This window comes from Cylas formicarius, unplaced genomic scaffold, assembly GCF_029955315.1.
Source record: "Cylas formicarius isolate icCylForm1 unplaced genomic scaffold, icCylForm1.1 PGA_scaffold_5__7_contigs__length_24384050, whole genome shotgun sequence".
NCBI lineage: Eukaryota > Metazoa > Arthropoda > Insecta > Coleoptera > Brentidae > Cylas > Cylas formicarius.
Window position 1 is genome coordinate 22,204,382 of NW_026844341.1, and position 22,308 is coordinate 22,226,689.

The 22,308-nt window shown below is 36.1% G+C and overlaps 1 protein-coding gene across 1 annotated transcript in view; it reads left to right on the forward strand.

Moving 5' to 3' along the window:
- Window positions 1-22,308, forward strand: part of LOC132702584 (acetylcholine receptor subunit alpha-like) — a 115,420-nt gene that overhangs the window by 60,831 nt on the left and 32,281 nt on the right. The window contains exons 5-6 of the mRNA XM_060671329.1: window positions 6,908-7,192; window positions 20,584-20,720. Of these exons, the coding sequence (XP_060527312.1) occupies window positions 6,908-7,192; window positions 20,584-20,720 (422 nt within the window). The remainder of the gene's footprint in view (window positions 1-6,907; window positions 7,193-20,583; window positions 20,721-22,308) is intronic.

The window sequence follows — 22,308 nt, forward strand, 5'->3', positions numbered from 1 at the left end:
ATCACCACGCCGCCAGGCCGCGAGAAAGACAACATCAGCGACCCGTTCGTATTCGGTGCTCGACAAACAATCATTATGAAACGTTCATTAGGGGAGACTTCCGCACAACAATTGCACTTTAGATCTAATTGAGATTCGTGGCCCGAATTTTTGGTTTTAATTAGACGCTCTTGTCCTTATTGCCGGCTCGCTCGCCTGTTTCGTCAACACCTAGAGGCTGGAACAATTAGACGAGGAGGTGTAACGAAACAATGAGCGGTGGACCGCAAAATCGCTAACATCATGAAGTAGGGTGCTTGAAAAATCTTTTTCAATCGCTTGCAAATTTGTTCTAATATCTAACGGACACAATATACCTTCAAATTCAATTCAATGATGCGTTTCACAGAAAACTGTTGGGCACGACTACCAGGATCATTCGCCCATTGCCGACTTCCGTCGAGGATTACAATATACCTTTGTAGAGGTTTCTTCTTTCTTCTTTACTTCTAATGGCCACGACTGCATAAGGTCATTCGGCCAGCTTACACAATTTTTCACATTATTCAGATATCCTACAGAATGCCTTCTTAAGAGAAGGGTCTGGACCAATCCATCATGCTCCAGGTTTTTGTTTTTTACGTATACAAAAACGGAAACTTCTAAATAAATTGTCATAAAATGACGACCGATTCTTTAAACGGCTCCAGCAATCATCTTATACGGGATATCCGATCCCATCCGGCCTGGTTACCAGCGTGAATATAGGACATTCGGAAACCGTATTTACCGGGCAGGAGCAACGTCCGCCATGTGCAATGGTTCCATCGAAAGACTAGTTTCTAGAGGTTAAAATCTTTGTCAATTCTTAAAAGAAGGAAAAAATATACTCACGCTGGCAGTGCCGCGCAACAGAGTGAAGCCTAAGGAAATCAGCAAGCATTGCTGCTGACCATTTCCCATTGTGGCGTCTATCAATTTGCATAATATATGGGTGAAAGTTCTCACCATGCTCATCTGATAGGGCACCTAGATTTTCATCCTAACACTTTATAAACAGAAAGAAGCTGTCGGTAAATGTTAGCTTTAGTATTCGCAAGATCACACAAATTCCTTTCACAACTTTTAAATCAGCCCAAATATTTCATGTTTATTGAGAATATTGGCACTGTTAATGGCATATATTTGTAACTACCTTCAAGCCAACCTTGCAACGATGTTGAGCAACTACTAAACCATATTTTTGGCAGCCAACTTTTATCCCTCTCATCGATAAAAAATCCAATTGTGAGGTTGGACTATATTGGTGTAACTGCATTGTCTTCTAATCGTACAACTTGACTAATTTGGTTCAAAGAACTTTTTATTTTAATTTATTTCTTTTAATTTTTGTTTTCTAAAATTTAAAAGAAAAAGATGTCAACGAAGGAAACCCACAGTCACTGACGTAGGAGAGGGTGGAGCAAGGCGACCCGCGCAAGCTTTTTAATATTTTTTGTGGTTTTCAACCGTCTTGACCAACTTTAACTAAATTTACCCAAATTTTGGCGAAGCTTCTGGCGGTCGTGCCCCACTCACCGTTATTTACAATGTTATGTATAATAATTATAATTATTTATTGAATTAGTAACTATTTTTCTATAGATTAAAAAATTGGTTATTGGTATTGATAAGATTTGGGCTAATCTATAGAGTTATGCAAAAAATAACACTTTCATTAAATTAAGTAGGATTCGGTTCCAACAGTATTACGCAAAGGGCTAAAAATATCCAAATAACCAGAATTTATAATTATAATACGAAAAAAAAATTTTGGTTAATTTTTGAGTTGGTTCTCCTTGCCCAGGGGGTGGGGGGGTACCTTGCCCCACGCTCCTCTACAAGGCGCTCACGGAACCAAACTCCTTATTTTTTAAAATCAACACCAAGTGTCGCCAAAACCGTCATTGAAAATTACATCGCTCCAACAATGGCCGCGACCGCCGGGTATTTAAGGGCCGCTCGTGACCCCATTTCTTGACGCCGCGTCGCTTTATTCCCTCGGGAGCTATTTGCGTAATTTTCTGGAATGCGGGAGCGGAACCAGAAACCAAATGGCACACATTCATAATCCTTGGACCGTATCCCGATGCATATTTGTCATTGGCGGTGACTGCCTGTCCTGGCTTGTACACTCCGGGCCAGATGACGACCGTAACGCGCTGTTGCCAGCTCGTCACGCGCAGCCCGTGTCGACCCCAGGCACGCGACACCAACTTCCGAGACCTTAATGAGCGCGCCGTGAAAAATAATTGGATCCCGTTTAATTGTCGCGGAAACGATTACGATTTGGCGCCTCTAGCGACGAATTGAGTGATTTCTCCTTGTCTATTTCTGCTAAAAACTTTTTTTTAAAATGTCCATTTTAAAGATAGGAACTGTCATCAGCAATGAGAAGTTTTCTTAACGGTAATTTGGAAAACAATTAAAACAAAGCTGCGTCAGCATGTCGCACTATAAAAATACGTTTTTTCCTAAATAATAAAGAAACCGGTTACCTAGTTTGGTTAGTAAAGAGCCTTGCCGCGGGGGCTTGAATTGCAATTTCATCTCCCGCAAGAAGCTAGCAGAAAAGTGTCCTTTTTGACGGTGTCGTTTTTTGAATTTTTGAAATTTTATACCTTTTCCTTTGTGAGGAGGGCTCGCCCCGAACCGCCGTGTTTTTCTTTAGATGTCGCTTGATTCGAATGGCTATAGAAATATTGCAATTAAGTTGCAAGCTTCGTAGAATATCGGGGTGCATTTGCTAATAAAAACAACGCCCTGATTGTTTTTATTTTTAAATACACGACCAAAGGGATTCGAGACAACCTTTCGCGTGGAAACGAGCATGTAAATACTGCTTAGAAATTAGTTGCTCGCGACAAACTGTACATATGCGTGTAAGTTTCGGACCGCCTGTACATATTTCAAAGCTTCCGCTCTAGATTTGCGCCTTATAAAGTTTAATCGTCTGTAAGCGAACCACCCTGTTTTGTTAATACTATTATCCGCATAAAATGTTTTCCTTGATATCAAAATTAAAAATCAACCTTTGCGATCCATGTGATAGATTCTTCCATTTCCAGGATGCAGGAACTTTTATTTCTTATTTATTTTGTAAAATATCTTGATTGTCTGGAATCATTAGTGAGTTCATTGCAAATTTTTTGGTCTTTTTTGTAAGCTTCTCCAAAACAGAATTCTCTATTTCTCACTCCCAAAACTTCAAGCTTCCGAATGCCTTACCAGATATGTTGAATGATAAACGAGATCATCAAAGCTAAAATATTGATTTGAAAATAATGAATCTGTTACTCTTATGTCATCATATCTGAGCAATAGAGAGCAAATAATGTACTCAAGTGCCACGGGGGTGCATTTTAGTACCTCTGTTACTTCTTATTGTTTACCCCGGACATTCTAAAATCATCAACTTTTTGTAAAATTCAAGCGTTTGCCGAAGATACACAAATTTATTCTTCACGATTTCCGAACTTTGAGTGAACTCTCCAAAAGCCATAATCTTAAGTTAAACCCCACAAAATCTAGGGAGATAAGATTTAAAGGACATTTAAAAAGCATATTTCAAAGGATGAAATGATGTCAGTAGGGATTCTTGACCAAAAGTATCATCAACGTGGGAGGTTATTATTAGGTTCTAATTCAATAGTACGATAGGGTTTATAGAGTTTAAATGTCAAAGAAATCTACCAGGCAATCTTGACAAAGAATCATCGAGGTAGCGTTTCCATAATTTAGGTTTTAGGTGGAAGATGTCGAGAGCTCTCTTCTCAACGGTTTTCATAAATATATTCGCTATAATTGGTGATAATGTTCAACGAAGTGAAACAAATTAAGTATGAAACTATCAGGTTTCCCTGTAAAGGGTTTTAATAAAAAAGCTACATTTTTTGCTAGGAAATATGTTGGAAGCCGTCTTAAGAAATACGTAGCCACGAGGACACACTTTTTCACGGAGTCTGATAGAGAAGAAGCCTTAATAACAGATTTACGGTTGCGTTTCATGGATGACGTAGGCTCTTTTTAAGTTGACGATTTGTATTCGTGACCATCGTATCGGCTTTTAGGATTACAATGTCGGGATTGGTTTTTCAAGACTTTAGGGCAATGCGCTCAGGTAGATCAGGTAGATCTTGTAGATTTGGACTATTTGCAACCTTTTGCAAGCGCTAATTTTTCCGTCTCAGAATGTTGGTGCGACGGTCTCACCGGTGTTGACGTTAGTTTTTCAAATTTTCCACTCAGCAATGCAGAAGGGGACCACAAATTTTTCGAAATAGTATTACAGTAGCCTTTGGAAGTTTCTTTAAATTTAAAAAATAAGAATTATTGCATTTACAGAATTTTCTGTAGAGATTTTTTTCCGAAGCTGGTATAGGTCGTCGTCATCGATTTCTTTTTTAATTTGGTTTTGTTCTTTTTGTTCTACTCTGCCACGCACTGGTTCAGTAGTTTGTTATGCTATTATCTGAAATAAAAGTCGTTTAATATTATTATTAAATATATAAATATATACTTTAACAGGTGGTACAATTGAGCTGTCAAAAAATATTTAGGGGGGCTTATAAGTATTCTCCCTTCTAATATTTATGAACGGCCGTCAATGTGAGTAATGAGTAGCCGACGTCGAAAGCAGGAATTCTCGGGAGCAGATAACTTTGATTGACAAAAACTCCGGCCGTTTTTTCGACGACTTCAATTCTCACGTCGCTCATAAACTCGGGCGGGAAATAAAAACCTGAAGCCGGCCGGGGGGACGATCTAACAAAAGGCAATTGTAACGGAGCGGAGTGGTGTGCCGGTTTTTTCGGCGGAGGGGCAGGTACGAGATTCCGGATCCAAAAACGGTAAAAAATTAAGTGACGCCGATGAAAAAGTTCATTTTATTATACGGCGAATTTCGTAGTTTTTTGCCGCCGCCAGAATGCGGAGTCTTATAGAACCTATAGATAATACAGGTTCCTGAGTAATCTTTGGTTGTAGAATCCAAAACACTCCTCAGATTTTGTCGTATTTGCTATATTACTATTGCTAGTCAAAAAAAAAACATCAAAAACAAGAATCAGAATGTTAATTAGCATGTCCTTTTATACTACTTTTTAGAGTGGAGTTTACTAAGGTAGTCTCGCTAAGTGCTCCATAGGTAGTCGACTATCATGTGGTTCTCCCATCGTCCTTTAGTATTGCCTCAAATGGTCCTAATGTATTGATGGCATCTTTTTACCTGTTCTTCACCACAATTTTTTAGTTTTTTATTGCTATTCTAAGGAAATTTAAGTAACAAGTACCCAAAACAGTTTCCATCTCCATCTAAAGCCTTCACAAATTGCTTCATCAGCCCCAGCTTGTAAAGAAGTAAAAGTTTTTCTCTTCAAACCAAAGGTTTGTTAACCCAATTCTCCTTATTCAAAGGCACAGCTACTTTGCGGTCCAAGGAAGAATCAACGCAAATTGGATATTTATTTTTTTTCAAAACTGGTACAAATATTTCATGGTTTTTCCTTCTGCGTTCTTAATATTGATTTTAGTGCGGGTTAAGTAGGTATCGAGAGCCAATTCCAATAAAATGAAGTTTAAGAGCAGTGGATTACGTAGGGACGGTATATTTAGTAAAGGCAGATTACGACTCCATTTTCCCCATTTTGTTTCCCTGCGTATTTGGTTTAGCGAATGAAAATATACGTCATTAATTCTATCTACTTGCGCAGACAGACTTTCACAATGTAGTAGTGGGGAATTGAATATAGATTCTTCATGACTCAGAAATATTTCTGAGTGCCCATGGATCAGTGATCTGGACGTTTGTCGCGGGCCAACAAATTTACATTTGCGACAGTCCTGCTTATAACAAATCGTATATAAACTATTTCCCAATGGTAAGGATATGTCTTTCGAACATTCTGGTTAATTTCATGATGTTTCTCAGGCTAAAGATTATTTTTATGCTTTCGGTGAGCAAGCAGTTGCAAATATTTGTTTTGCCACGACAAATTGCATAACTGCATTAAAAATAAATGAACATTTCTAGAATTTCGGCAAACTCTTTATAATTAGAGTTTCTTTTCACCTAATTAAAATTTAATTTACATGCTTCCTTGCCTCCCATCCCTTGCCATTACTACCCCAAAGTTTCCAGATGCTTTTAGTCCATTTAACGTAACAGATGCTACACTAGATATCCGACTTAATGACTAAAGTAACAACGACATCTGATATTGTTTATTATCTTCCACAAAATGTCCAACAGCGCCGACCAAACATATCTCGCCCAATTTTGTGTACAAAATTTCGAATTGTAAATATGTATTCGACGTTAGATGTTTTTTATAATTTAGATTTAAATCAGTGACTGCCTAACGAAAACGCAATTAAATTTTACGTGGACTGTTAATTTAAAAAGCATATTTAAAAATAAAGTACAGACCATTCACTATGTGGGGACGTCTTACGGAAATGGAATAGTGAATACTCTGTAGGCTAAACAGAATTAGAATGAGTAGACATGTGTTGTAAGAGTTTGTTTTTCACATTTTACTAGTTGTATGGCTCTCAATTGTTAAACCGAAGTCGCCCAACAACGGTACGCACGTGGAAGTTTATATCGAAGCTGACTCGTTGGGAAGTATTGATCGTTCAAGTCCTCTGGGGGCGCAGAAGTAACAAAAAGCTACTACTAACGTTTTGTTGTTCGACTTAACGAGTTTTCATTATTTTTGCCTGTACCGCTGTTTAGACGATTTCAGTTTACTTTCGATCGATTGGTTACGCTCTGGCCATTTCGACGTCGAATTCGATCGTTTAACGTATAAAATTATACCTATTGTACATAGCCATTGTTTACTTCCACCTGATTCGTCGCCACAGATACAGCTTGGTTACGTTTTAGGTCGATTTGAGGCACATGGACGAAAAGGCGGGTAGCAACGTCGTAGAAGTGGGAGTCGATCTCTCCGAATTTTACATGTCGGTAGAGTGGGATATTTTGGAAGTACCAGCCGTCAGGAACGAAAAGTTCTACACCTGCTGCGACGAGCCGTACCTAGACATCACCTTCAACATTACTATGAGACGAAAAACGTTGTTCTACACGGTCAATATTATCATCCCGTGTATGGGAATCTCGTTTCTCACGGTCCTCACGTTTTATTTGCCATCGGACAGCGGTGAAAAGGTAAGCGGTCATTTTCTTTCGCATGCAAGATATATTTTTGTTGTAAAAAGAATAAGTATCGAGAGAATTGATTTTTTTTTTGCGGTTTCATCCTGTTGCAAGGCACTATTCAAATAAATACTTAGACCGAAAACAATTTTCAGGATATTTCAGTTTTTTGCTCGTAATCAACACACACACACATATATAAGTAAAAAAATAGTTTCGGGTAAAAGTTGAAGCCCCGGTTCTCCAGGATTTTCTAGTTCAAGAATGTATTTGAAGTCAAAAAAAAATGTTAAAAATTTAAGAAGAATACTTCTCTACGGTCTTTTTGCGTACTGATTACTTGCGGGTACTTATTCACTCCTGCTGTTGATAGCTGCAATTATCTGGTAATAGTTGAAGCCCCGGTTCTCCAGTATTTCATAGTTCTGGAATTTATTTAAAGCCCAAAAAAATGTTACAAAATTTAGAAGAATACTTCTCGAAGGTCTCATTGCGTACTGATTACTTGTGGACACTTATTCACTCCTGCTGTTGATAGCTGCAATTATCGGGTAAAAGTTGAAGCCCCGGTTCTCCAGTATTTTCTGGTCCTAGAATTTATTTCAGTCCAAAAAAAATGTTAAAAAATTTAGAAGAATACTTCTCGAAGGTCTCATTGCGTACTGATTACTTGTGGACACTTATTCACTCCTGCTGTTGATAGCTGCAATTATCGGGTAAAAGTTGAAGCCGCGGTTCTCCAGTATTTTCTAGTTCTAGAATTTATTTCAGTCCAAAAAAAAAAATGTTACAAAATTTAGAAGAATACTTCTCGAAGGTCTCATTGCGTACTGATTACTTGTGGACACTTATTCACTCCTGCTGTTGATAGCTGCAATTATCGGGTAAAAGTTGAAGCCCCGGTTCTCCAGTATTTTCTGGTCCTAGAATTTATTTCAGTCCAAAAAAAATGTTAAAAAATTTAGAAGAATACTTCTCGAAGGTCTCATTGCGTACTGATTACTTGTGGACACTTATTCACTCCTGCTGTTGATAGCTGCAATTATCGGGTAAAAGTTGAAGCCGCGGTTCTCCAGTATTTTCTAGTTCTAGAATTTATTTCAGTCCAAAAAAAAAATGTTAAAAAATTTAGAAGAATACTTCTCGAAGGTCTCATTGCGTACTGATTACTTGTAGACACTTATTCACTCCTGCTGTTGATAGCTGCAATTATCGGGTAAAAGTTGAAGCCGCGGTTCTCCAGTATTTTCTAGTTCTAGAATTTATTTCAGTCCAAAAAAAAAATGTTAAAAAATTTAGAAGAATACTTCTCGAAGGACTCATTGCGTACTGATTACTTGTGGACACTTATTCACTCCTACTGTTGATAGCTAAAAGGTAAAAGTTGAAGCCGCGGTTCTCCAGTATTTCATAGTTCTAGAATTTATTTCAGTCCAAAAAAAAATGTTAAAAAATTTAGAAGAATACTTCTCGAAGGTCTCATTGCGTACTGATTACTTGTGGACACTTATTCACTCCTGCTGTTGATAGCTGCAATTATCGGGTAAAAGTTGAAGCCGCGGTTCTCCAGTATTTTCTGGTCCTAGAATTTATTTCAGTCCAAAAAAAAATGTTAAAAAATTTAGAAGAATACTTCTCGAAGGTCTCATTGCGTACTGATTACTTGTGGACACTTATTCACTCCTACTGTTGATAGCTAAAAGGTAAAAGTTGAAGCCGCGGTTCTCCAGTATTTTCTAGTTCTAGAATTTATTTCAGTCCAAAAAAAAATGTTAAAAAATTTAGAAGAATACTTCTCGAAGGTCTCATTGCGTACTGATTACTTGTGGACACTTATTCACTCCTGCTGTTGATAGCTGCAATTATCGGGTAAAAGTTGAAGCCCCGGTTCTCCAGTATTTTCTACTTCTAGAATTTATTTCAGTCCAAAAAAAAAAAGTTAAAAAATTTAGAAGAATACTTCTCGAAGGTCTCATTGCGTACTGATTGCCTGCGGGTACTTATTCACTCCTGCTGTTGATAGCTGCAAATTTCTGGCTGTTGGATTTTTAACCTGGAAAAGGTAACAACTGGTCTGGATAGGATACGTAGGGTCATATGGCGTGGTCAGTGTACTTGAGTTTTGTTAGGTAGGTATTCTACTAATTTTATCGGACTTGTCATGAGCTTTTCAGAAATATATAGTACAAAGAGATATTTCAAATGCAAAGTGTATATCCTTATTTTTTTTATGAGTAGGAAATGGGTAGGCCTTTGTTGTTAAACAGTCGTGACATTTCGTAATTGTTATTTTCATTTCTGCCTCGTATTTCTTTTGCGGAAAAATGTGTTTTTCTACCCTTGAAAACTAAAATTGAGAATTTTTATTATCGATTATGAATATTTAATACTTTGACCTATCTATAGCGAAAACATATTATATAGTATTATAAAGAACTATAAAAAAAACTCAACGGGACACCCTTTATTTTGCACTTTTACTTGTTTGGGATTTAATTCTAAATCATTGCCAATCAAGTGCCTCAGGGCTCAATACTTGGACCAATACTGTTCATTTTATATATAAATAATTTATAGGTTTTGCAAGATACCTATTAGCATATGTGGATGATACTGCAGTACCAATGAAAGCAAAATCATGGGCCAAACTTTCAACAGCCATGTCGTCAACTCGGATATTATATAGTCCTGGCCCTATCAAAATAAGCTAACAGTACTTAACACCGACAAGTCTGTTTTTGTCTCGTTCGGAAACTATAGAGACTAGTGGTGTGAGTCTGAAAAGAGTTGGCAGTAGTAAATATCTAGGAATAACTTATGATTTAATAAGATATTCCCGTGGCTAACGCATTAAAAAAAATACTTAGTATATGTTTTTTATAGACCTAAGCACTAACTACTAACCAATTTCATGGATCCATTAAAAAAATCCCAATTTTAGTTTTCAAGTGTAAAAAAATACTCCTTTTCTGCTGGTATATAGAGCGACACAAAAAAAAATTGACGCTGATCGTTTCTGTCCTATCGAAAAATTAGATTCCATCAATTTAGCTTAATTTTTTTTTACGTAAATTTGGAATCCCGAACCTTAGACAACTGCGGGGTGGTTTCCTATAATACCAGAACCATACAGTGGAAAAAGTCTTTAGTAAGAAACGAACTATTCCGTTTCACAGTGAAATTGGGCGTCTTTATTCCTTACAATACAGGAAATAACGACGGCCCTTGCTTTTGCGCCTCTTAATCGAAAAGCGAAAACACAATCTGCTTCATTTTATTTCTTTCTCTCCCCCTAGTTCCTTACGGTCCGATTTGTAATACGTCGGAGAAACGGAGGCAGTTTGTTTTGCTCGGCTGTGCGTGAGGCGCGTTTTGCTACCTTAAAATTTGCACACAAACGAACGCTTTTAGACGTTTGCACACAAGTGAATGTAACAGAAATAGAATAGAAATAGCTTTTCTTGTTCGTAGAAATTTTAGCGTACAACGTTCTTATCGAAAGAGAAACCCTTTTAAAAAAGCTCGGCACGAGCTTCATATCAAAACTGGTTCAGAGTTTTTTCCGGTTTTTCGTTTGAAAATCGTCGCAAATTGGAAAAGTTTTCTGGGATGTTTAACGGGACATTTCGCATAAATAAAGTTCAATAATTATTCTAAAAGTTTGGACCCATATATTTTACACATTTACATGTTCAATTTCAGCCGAAATATGTTTAATTGTCCATCTTGGATACTGTTTAAATATATTGGGTTCTACATGAAAAAATATGGAAGTTAATGTAATGTAAATAACTATTGGTAACTCGACAACGATCGAATTCAGTATTACAAGTAAGTCAACTTCGGGAAAATAATTATATATAAATTATCAGAGTATTCGTACACAAATTTTCGGAGTGTTTTTTTTTTGGTTTAGCAAAAACTATCGATTAAATGACCGAGGGTAACAAAACGTAGGTAAATAATAATAATATCTCGCAAAACGCTGACATCAAATTGGACGTCACATCGTTTATTTCCGAACAGTACAGCTTACGCCTCGTGAAAATCTATCCATCTATCCAATCTATATGATCCAATATGCTTCCAAAACAGCTGTTAAAGGGGGTACGGGGGCTCCAAGGACAGTACGGTGCTCCAAGAACTAACCAAAACTATCTCAGCCCGGGTCATTGGACCCAGAATTAAAACACCTTACCTCTACTCTTCTCTCTAATAATTTCCAGCGTTGCATCACACAATACACTTCACCCCAATCTTACAATAGCAACGAAACCGAAAGCAATCCCACACTTGCCACTGTTGTCCTTTCTTATATTGAAAACGTCGCTGACCACATATTAAAAGTTCTAAAGAAATATAACGTCAAAACCAGATTTACCAGTTCCGAGAGTCTATAGAAATCTATAAGCAATCTAACAATCTTAACCGCGACTCAGGTCTCTACCTGTCACCAATATGGTCATCCCTCCACTAATATAAAAGCTGTTCTGCGAAGTAACAGGACAATGATACGATACCACGCGTGTTGCTCGGAATCAGGAGTGAGAAAGATAAATAGAGTATTCCCTCAGATATTCGAAAGAGATGGCGGAAGGAGGAGCAATCACGGAACTTGGTGCATAACTGACTTACACTTGGATATATTTTTAAAGAAACCGTTTATCATGAAGTGAGTATTTGAAAGTAATAACAACTAAATAAAGCGAATTAAATTATAAATGAATAAAATAAATAAATAAATTAAATTTCCTTAACCTGGCAGCACTGCTGTAGATGCCAGGAGCAAATCAGGTGTTTGCCGGTAAATAATTCTTTTTAAAAAATGTATTATGGGCTTTTCGCTTTCGCTCACCGTTGTCCAAATAAATATTACTTTGTTAATTGGCACAGTAGTCTTTAAATTTTTAAAAAAACTCCATATTTCACCACTTCCGTATGCAGCTTTCCGAACATGAGACTAGTTTTTTCAGTGGCGTACGTTTTTTTTCTGCCTTAACTTTTTGTTCACACATGCCAATTTACTATTCCTTAGTTATGGATCGTGAGACCTGGTAAATTGTAAAAGGCGACGAAGTCGCAATTCAATATCGACAAAAAGCATTTCTCTTTTGAATGGGCTGCTCCCGAGTTGACATCTCGATATTCGGCGGCAGTTGCCTAGACGGTAATTGGATGCTGCGCCTATAAGTTTCAAACCTTATCGAAAGAGAATAAGAGAAAAAGTTTTTGCTCACGAAAAATTCGAAATATTGTGTATAAAACGAGAATCAAAAAGTGGTGAATGTCAGACCTGAATATATAGAGATACACAGGCCAGAAAGGCGCATAATTATAGAATTATGTACTAATTATTTATCAAATAGTATTTAATTAAAAAAATGTTACCGAATAGTAACTATTTTTCTATCGATTAAAAAATTTGTTTTGGTATTAGAAAAAATCCATAGAATTATGCAAAAAATAACACTTTCAGTAAATTAATTATGATTATTATTATTACATTTTACCCGTGGTATTGCGCAAAGGGCTAAAAATGTCCGAATAACCAGAATTTATAAATATAATAACGAACCAAAAATTTTGGTTAATTTCTGAAGTGAGCCTCCGTACACCAGCGGGGCCGCCTGGTGTACGGTGAAACTTACATATTCTGGACCTCAGAATTGATGAATTAATTGGTGCGAATTATATGGAAACAAGAACCATGATAGATTAGGTAATATTGTGGCTAGCCGATAGCCCATATCTTACTGTTAAAGATGCTTTTTTGTGGGAGTATTTACAAGACATAGATGACAATGCAGATTACATTATTAAAATTAAAGCATTAAATATATTAAATATTAAATATAGCAATGTCGTTATTTGCATTTATTCGAGTTATTTTCATATTAGATGATATTTATCAATATTGCCTTTACTAAGTGAAAAGCCAAACAGCGATTTTTGACCTTCCTACACTTCTCTACGATCTTCCTACACCACCACCCGGTCGTTCTATTTGCGTCCATCCAGGCTCGCGCGGGTCCGAGAACGTCACCCCTGGGCCGAAGTTAATTAAGGGCACGCGTTTGATCTTTCGCCGTCAATTTGCAAATAGACTGCCAAATTAGTTAGTAATACGGACGTTTCGTGGAATTGACTGTCGGTTGTCTCGATTTTCCTGGCGATTTTGGGCTGCCACTACCAAAATGCCAATGGCATGTCATGTTTCAACAACAAATTTCAGATATAAGATTCCACAAGGTGTCACTAATCAACTGTAGGATCCTGAGCTTAAAATATTAAGATTTCATCCAACTTCTTTTATGTAACAAAATGGCCCCTATGGCTTCAAATGTTAAACCATCGAAGTCCTTGCAATAAATAACATTTTTTTTTGTTAATACTGATTAAAATTTCATTGCATAATGGATAAAACTCTATAACGAATTCAGCATTGTTATGAAGATATTTATGAATTATTATGTTTAGCTTTAAATATCTCGAAAAATGTTGATTTTTTCATTGCAAAGAAGGAATGATAAAATTGTGCTGGTTTCAACTTTGGGAAGGGATCAACGATTTAGCAGGATGGGTCTAATAATCACTTTGCAAAGATTTTTTTAAAATAAAACACCCTGTAAATCCTTAACTACGTTTTATTTAATTTTTTTATATGACGAACCCCACATCTGCCACCAATTTGAAATTCCAGTAAAGAAGAATATGGAACAGAATCCACAGTTTTAATTTTGAAATGAGAGATTTATAAGAAACCTTCGGTTTTATAACAGTTTTTATAGTTTTATAGTGAACCACTGATGTTACAAGTTTTGCAAGCCATCTAATAAATACAAAATTACCATCGGTTTTATAATATTGCATCCCAAAAATTTCCGTTATTTTATTTATAAAACTTGAGTGTTAGTTACTGCAGATTTTCGCAGAACGTTTTATAGCGTCTATAAAACTTTTACTATTCGGGTTTTATAGCTTACAAGCTTTTTCCTGTAGAAGGAGGTCACAGTGTTTTTGAGGTTAAATTTTCTTATAGATGTCACAAGCTAAGCAAAATTGGCAGAAAATTAAATATGGCAGCAGCCTTTATGGACCGTGCACCTAGAGCAAACCTAACAGATATAGGACCAAATTAAAAACATATTTGTGGTGGCTTAAAGATAGTTGTGCGCAGCTTTTGTTGTTTGTTTGCGCAGTAAGTGAACATTTGAATGGTGATACATGATTGTATAATTGACGTTTGATATTTGGGCACTACCACCTTTCAATTGGTTTTCCAGTTACTTTTAGTTTTAAATCGGTTACGAATGTTTTTATAAACACCTTTTTGTTAACTTATAAGATCATAAGTGTTATAAGACACCTAGATAAGTTTAATAAAAGTTTCCAAGGTGACTAAATGACATGAAAGCCCTTACAAAAGTATAATATAAAATTACTCTCAAAATTTTTCTCCAAAAAAAAAATAAAAATAAACGGTGGAGTACAAATACAATACAAATAATATGGAAAAAGGGCGAATCTAAAAAAGGGGCTTTTTGGGTGTTTATAAATACTGTGGGTAGGTTTTGCAGAGGTAACGAGAATTTATACCTTGCCGTCATAAAACTTAGTCGTGGTTTATAAAGTTAAGTGAGTGAGTGATAAAATTTAGTCACTATTTTAGCCTGCCTGCGCTAATAATCATAATAAAATAATAGTAGTACTGCTTTATTTTTCACAAGTATAAAACAATAAAAGACAGCGTCCAAAATTACATCCAATTCCTAAAGAAAAAGAAAAAGTTTACATAGTTATAAAAAAAGGATTAAAATAAATAAGAACTAAAAGTTCAGATTTTCACGAAATCATATATTTTAACATGACAATTGTTTCGACAACACCGTGTCTTTATAAAATGACATTCTTTTTCTCCACGTTTGGGCTAGGCTCGGGCTGGTGGACAGAAATTTCGTTCTTTTCCACTAGATACTTTTTTTTTTCTTTTCATAGTTCTGCCCCATTCAGAAACTTGTACGTTATCTGGCGCGTCTGAAGAATTACGCATCTTTGCATGATTTCGTACAATCGTGTTGGTAAGTTTAGTTTATCGATATTTACGTGCATCGTAAAGACTACGTGTGCTGAAATTATTATGGGGACTATCTCTACTTTTTTGAGTTTCTCTCTTGCCAGGTAATTTTTTCGACCTCCGTTTTAGTAACGTTCTCACTAAGTGATGATTGTTTGTTTGTTTGGCCGCGATGCCAGGTCGGTTGAAATCCACAGTTCTATCGGTGGTAATCTCCCGGTCCCAGTAGAGTAGGTGTGTGTTGGATGCCAGTAGTTTGATAGAGGAGGTCATATTTTTTTGCTATTTCTAGGTTGACAATTTTTGCAATTTGGTTGTGGCGGCCAAGGTATGCCGCGTTAGATAGCGCTGGACAGCCCGCCGTGATATGTTCAATTGTTTCTTTAAGCTTACCGCACTTTCGGCATATGTCCATCACGCTTTTCTTTAGGCAGGTTTTTTCATATTATCTGGTTTTTGTCGTTTTTTTTTCAACCAAGTGAGTGAGTCCTCTTCCTCTCATCCTGTAAATTCAGTCCCACACATCCCTGGTTGCCTATGAGATGCTGAGGTATTTGTGCACCGCTTCTTCGTCCAAAGACTGAATTTCCTCCACCTCTCGACCTTGCTGAAATCTACCCTTCACGATTTGTATTGTATCGCATTTATCCAGACCTAACGACATCCCAATATCACTTATTATTATTAATAATAATATTATTATTATTATTAATATTTATCGTCCTTAGGCCACTCTGATATTATCTAATAGCTGTATGATTAAATAACATAAAACAAAAATATGACATTCCGTGGAGAAAATGTAGAAACGAAGCTGGCACTCGAACGTACCGGCAAAGACATAGCAAATATTAATCTTGGAACACAGCAGACACCGCACCTGCCACCAAATTCGAAACATGTGCGACGCGCACGGAGTAGAATCCTAATGGACACGGCACTCGAATTGTTTGTGACACTCGTAAGCATGCAATTCAAATTTTTACGGCACTTTTATGCCGTAAAAATTTTTTTAAAAAGGGTCAACGGCGCGATTTGAATTAGGTGGCCATTAAATGTTTTGCCTTCACTTGGCTCCACAGTACATTTTACCGCTTCGATCAAAATCAAACAAGCATTTTGAACACGCTGTATATTGAGACCTTTTTGAATTCTTCGGAACAGGACGGATTTTATACAGTGAACAGGTTAAAAGATGTATCAATTTCATTTAAAAAATACGTATTGAATTTCTAATTCAAAATGGGTGGGTCAAAAATTAGATGTCGATGCCAAGTTTTTTAAAATATATTTTCGAAATCTGTATCACAGCATCTATGATCATTTCAGACAGGCGCAATTTTTTATTGCAAAATAAATGCAACAATATTCTGAGCAACGTCATTCCACCATCCTCAAAAAATACGTTTTGGTCTCATTTTGAAGATAGATGACAGTCCGGTAGCTCAGTCTGAGAGTGTTAAATTTATAGGTATTCTGACCTATGAGAATCTTAACTACATAAACCTCTGCGAGTTCTTGATTTCTGGGTTGAACTCCAATATTTACATTTTTGCAATTTATATTTGCAATAATAATCTCCTCTAAGATAGGGAATAATACCATGGGGATGGTCTACACAATCGATCGTGTTTTTAGAACAGAAAATAGCGATTCGCTGTGTTGTTAGGCTACCGAGCTGTCATTCTTGTTGAAATTTATTTAATAAATACGGTATTCTGACCCTGCCAATATTTGAAAAATGAAGATATTCATTCTTTTAAAATTTCTTCTAGATCACCGTGTATACTGGGGCAGCAAGTCTTTAATCGCCTTCCTGATGAAATAAAATGTTAGCCCTTAACAACTTTTGAAATAAAGCAATATCTACTGCAAAAATCTTTGTATACTGTAAAAAGTTTTTTTACATAATCCTTTTATTGTGATTATATTTCTTTAACGTCTTCTATACAATTGGTCTGTACTTGTCATCGTAAACTTTTTTTATTCAACATTGCCTATAGAAATTGTTAAAGAAATTGCATGGAAAGTAAAAGTCCTATTATTATTGTTATTACCTTTGTCGTACATTTTCTGAGCAAAAGAGAAATTGTTTTATTAAGTCTTGTAAATGCCCACCACTAAATTCTTGACATCATACTAATCGGTTTAAAAAAAAATCCAAAATATTACTCAGGATGTTTTCATTAATTTGCCTGAACTTTAAATCACCTAAGTTTTGTGCTTCTTTCTGAGGAAAAAATCCAGTGGAGTAAGATCCGAAGATCTTGGGGGCCATTCTATTGATGTCCTTATACCAATCCATTCTCCTGAAATACCGTATTTAAATATTCATACACTTATTGAGTAACACGTAAATGGGGCGGGGCACCATCCTGTTGGAACCAAATATGTCTAACTGGCATGTCATTATGAAGAAATTGGAAATAACGGGGTCCAATCAGATTTTGATAGAAGAAATAAAGTCCAATAATTGTGTGATTATTTAATATATATATATATTACTTTTTATTGATATTTTTTATATAATTATTATTATTACTTATTTTATTTATTTATTATATGATATTGATTATTTTGTAATTGTTTATAATTTTCGGTCGTCCACCAGGGATTATTGTGTTGATTTAACTTACTATGTTGTGTTCTTATGAGTTTTTGGATGACCTGGCCCTGGACGTTCTTGTACGATCCTGTAATGGGTCTTTCTAGATGTTTTAAGTGAAACAAGTTACCAACTTCTTGAGTTCGTGTCTTAATATTTAATAATTTTTTTTATTTAGTTACAGGCGTCATATTCACTTAACTGACAGAAATGTAATTGTAATTGGTGGTACTTACCTGTTCATTTTAAAATTAAATTTGTTTTTTATTCTTTCGTGCATAAAAGGTAAGAAATATGTATAGAACATGCTACATTAATTACGAAATTTTGCGCCGAATTGGAAAAAGGATAAAAAAACGCTTTTCTATGTTTTCTATTTACTGGAACAAATGCATAAGGAAACATTACGATGGGCCTGGATCTGATTTTTAAATGAATTTGTTCAATATTTTAACCGTTGACTGCATATAATATCCTATATCTAAGACTGACATATGTTTAATGTCATGTGAAAAGTGACATTTCAAGTCTAAATATATCTATCGATTTATTCAATTGAAAATCTTTGTTATGTAAACAACGACGGATTATTCGATTGACATGAATGTTATTTATCCGAAAGATAATCTTGTGGCATTACAATTTAAATATGATTTCTGGCATATGACCGCCACTGCTGGCCGATGAATTTTTCCAACATTTGTGGCCGTATATCGGCAATAACACGGCGAATGTTGTCCTCCAAATGGTCAAGCGTTTGTGGCTTATCCGCATAGACCAATGACTTTACATAGCCACACAGAAAGTAGTCTAGCAGTGTTAAATCATAAGATCTTGAAGGCCAATTCACAGGTCCAAAACGTGAAATTAGGTGTCTTTCAATAAATTGATTGTGGCACGAGCTGTGTGACATGTTGCGCCGTCTTGTTGAAACCACATCTCCTGGACATCATGGTTATTCAATTCAGGAATGAAAGAGTTAGTAATCACAGCTCTATACCGATCACCATTGACGGTAACGTTCTGGCCATCATCGTTTTTGAAGAAGTACGGACCAATGATTCCACCAACCCATAAAGCGCACCAAACAGTCAGTTTTTCTGGATGTGACGGTGTTTCGACATATACTTGAGAATTAGCTTCGCTCCGAATGCGGCAGTTTTGTTTGTTGACGTAGCCATTCAACCAGAAGTGCGCTTCATCGCTAAACAAAATTCGCTTATGAAAATCGGGAACAACGGCAATCTCGTTTTGGGCCCATTTGCAAGGGTTGTTCAGGCGTGAATCTATTCTATTATTATTCTATATTAGCTATTAAATCGGTCGCCATCTTGATCAGTAATGCCAACTTAAAGTTCTATACATCAAAAAAAAACACCCATTATTTGATTTCCTTTTTGAAAAGGATCTTTGGTAGAGAGCTTTTTAGTATAATTTTACACTATGTGGCATTTAAAAACATGATGACATTACTGTTGACAGTTTTATACCACGTTATTTTTTTATTACTATGGCTATTTTTGTTTGTATTAAACACACCCGTGTATAAGCTGACATTTATATATACTGTCGCACTTAAACGAAATTTATTTTAGAAATGTGTATGATTTCAATTACAAATTCTAAAATTTTTTTACTTCTTTTCACAATCACACAATAACGCGTTTTACCACAAACCGAAACTCAATTTTACGCGTTTCGCCAACCAAATTGGCATCTTCAGGAGAAGATTAAAACTAAATTTAATAACAAATGCTCTCCATAAATATATACATATCGGGAAGTGGGAGAGGGGATTACGCACTGTTCACGCAACCAATCAACGCGTATAATGGGCTAAATGGGATTTAAAATTGAGTGTTGGTTTGTGTTAAAAGGCGTTATTGTGGGTTAGTGCAGTGCCGAAGGTTCCAGTCAAGAGTTTGATCTTTTCACAATATCCAAATGTCCTAAACCGTGACCAGCATCGCACCATCCTTAAGCTCCTTACTCCTATAACACCACAGTGCGCTTTAAAGAGAAAGATAATATATTAAAAGCAAGACATTGCGACATCGTCAATAAAATGATTTAAAAATTTGATAGAACTCCGGAAGTTTTATTGAAATACTTTTAGCTGCGAAAATAGCACTCCACATGTTGCGTTCTTCTCGATAAATATGATGCGTGTTATGTAGTGTATCGTGTTGTCTGAAACAGCTATTTTCGGAACATATTAACGGCTGATTTCTTTTAAAATTAACGACATACCTTTTCTAAAACGAAGCTTTGTTCGCAAGTCGGTCGCTTCGCCGACTACGATGAATGGCGTGACGTAGAAAGCTTAATTGGTTCATTGTAGACGCTTCCGAGAAAATTCGGATCAGTCGAAATTTGTCCCGGCGATATTCCCCGTTTTTTAAATTATAAATGACGCGCCGGCTCGAAGGGCGAGATACCTTGAGCGCAACCCCCTACGCTCCGGCTAAATTGATTCAATTTCCGCGAAAGTGCGTTTGAAAAGCGGGAAAATGGCAGTCGAGAAGCAAATGAAAGGCGACACTCGCCGAAGAATAATGAACGGACTCGACTCTCTCCCCCCTGGGGCGCGGGGGGCGCGTTTCGAGTTTTATTTAGTGTCGTTGTCGGGTTAGTGCGAAACGAAACGTCACATCCCGCGTTTCCCCGCCTCGGCGAAGGGAAACTTTGCTAATGGAAAACGCTTAAAACTCCGTTTTTTTACAGGTGACGCTGTCCATTTCCATCCTCATCAGTCTGCACGTGTTTTTCCTGCTCGTGGTGGAGATTATACCGCCGACTTCACTCGTCGTACCGCTGCTGGGAAAGTACCTCATTTTCGCCATGATACTTGTGTCGATTAGGTAGGTGGTCACCCTCTCTAAAAGCAAGTTATGAAAACACCCTTCAAAATTCGTTACGAAAAGCGCCCTCTAGAAGCTAGCTCTGAAAAGTCGCCCTAAAGGCTCTCTCTGAAAATCAAGCTTACAGATTACAAATCTTCTGGATTCTACTCTATATATTGCTTTCGGGGGCGGGGCTCAAAGAGAACGTTATAAAATTCTTCGCAAATCTGGTTTATATGCGTAAAGAAATAGACCAAAACAATAGGACTCTTCTGCCTCCACATCTTGAAATTGCTTCCGTCTTGTCCAAGTTCGATACCCTTTCGAACACGACTCATCGGAAAATTTAAAAAAACTAACGCCAACACTAGCGAAACCATCAAACTATTCCCAACAACCAAACACTGTGGTAAATGCATTAATACACCAACATTTTGAGACTGAAAAATTAGCTTTTGCAAAAGGTTCCAACTTCGTCCACACGTATTACCTCCAAAAGAGGAAATAATTTCAAATCCTAAACAAACCTCCTAAATCTAACGTTCCAAAGCTCGAACGCATAGCTCTAAAATCTCAAAAATCTAAACCCTAAGATCGTCATCCTAAAAGCAGGTAAAGGAAATGCTACGGTGGTCATAAACACAACTGAATATTCCTAAGATTCACAAACCAGGATTACCCCAGCAATCTATTGTTCGCATCAGCGGTTCTCCAAAATATTCTCTAGCAAAATATCTAGAGTCTATATTACAACCCTGCATTGAACTCTCAACTCTCAACTTCATTTCAAATATATTAAATTCATGGAATCGGAAACGTCGCACACAGGCGAATTTCATCAAAATGCTGGCCAATATTATTTATCTTAAAAAATATCTAAAAATGATGAATATTCAATTTATTTAAGAAAAGTATAAATTTTAATGATAATACAGTACTTTACACTATTATTCCGTTACACGTAAAAATATACAGTGTGGTCGAGAAGTCGTACCTAAATTAAATACTGATTAATATTTTTTTTTAGAATGACGTTAGAACATTTTTAAGTTAGTTTCTTACTTGTTCACATTTTTACGTAATTCATTTATTTTTCAGTGACAGTTATTAAAACTTATTTTAACAACACCAACAATGTGTATTATTGAAGAAAAACATAAAACGTTCTAATTTTAACCTTGAATTATGATAATGTATATGTAATTACAAAAACGATATTACAAAAAGATAATCATCAATATTCTAGAGAAAGGGGGTAAAAACGAAGATAGGATATTGATATCTGAGTACTTTGAGTACTAAGAATTTCGCAAGTATAATCTTATTATGTAGGGCAATAAACAAGCGGAACTTTTTATGACTATTGTACAGTAACATAATTCCTGGTCTATTATAAAAAAAATCTGATTAGATACCTAATAACTTTCTGTGTCACAAATTTTTAAAATGACACAGGGCAAACACAGGTTTTAGACTGTCATGTATGCTATATGTCGTCCATTGGTCAAAAACACTTAATAGTCTAGGATATAAATATTTCTTCTCAAAAAGCTGTAAATGTGGCAATATTACAATAGTAAATTTTATCAAAATTAAAAATATATAC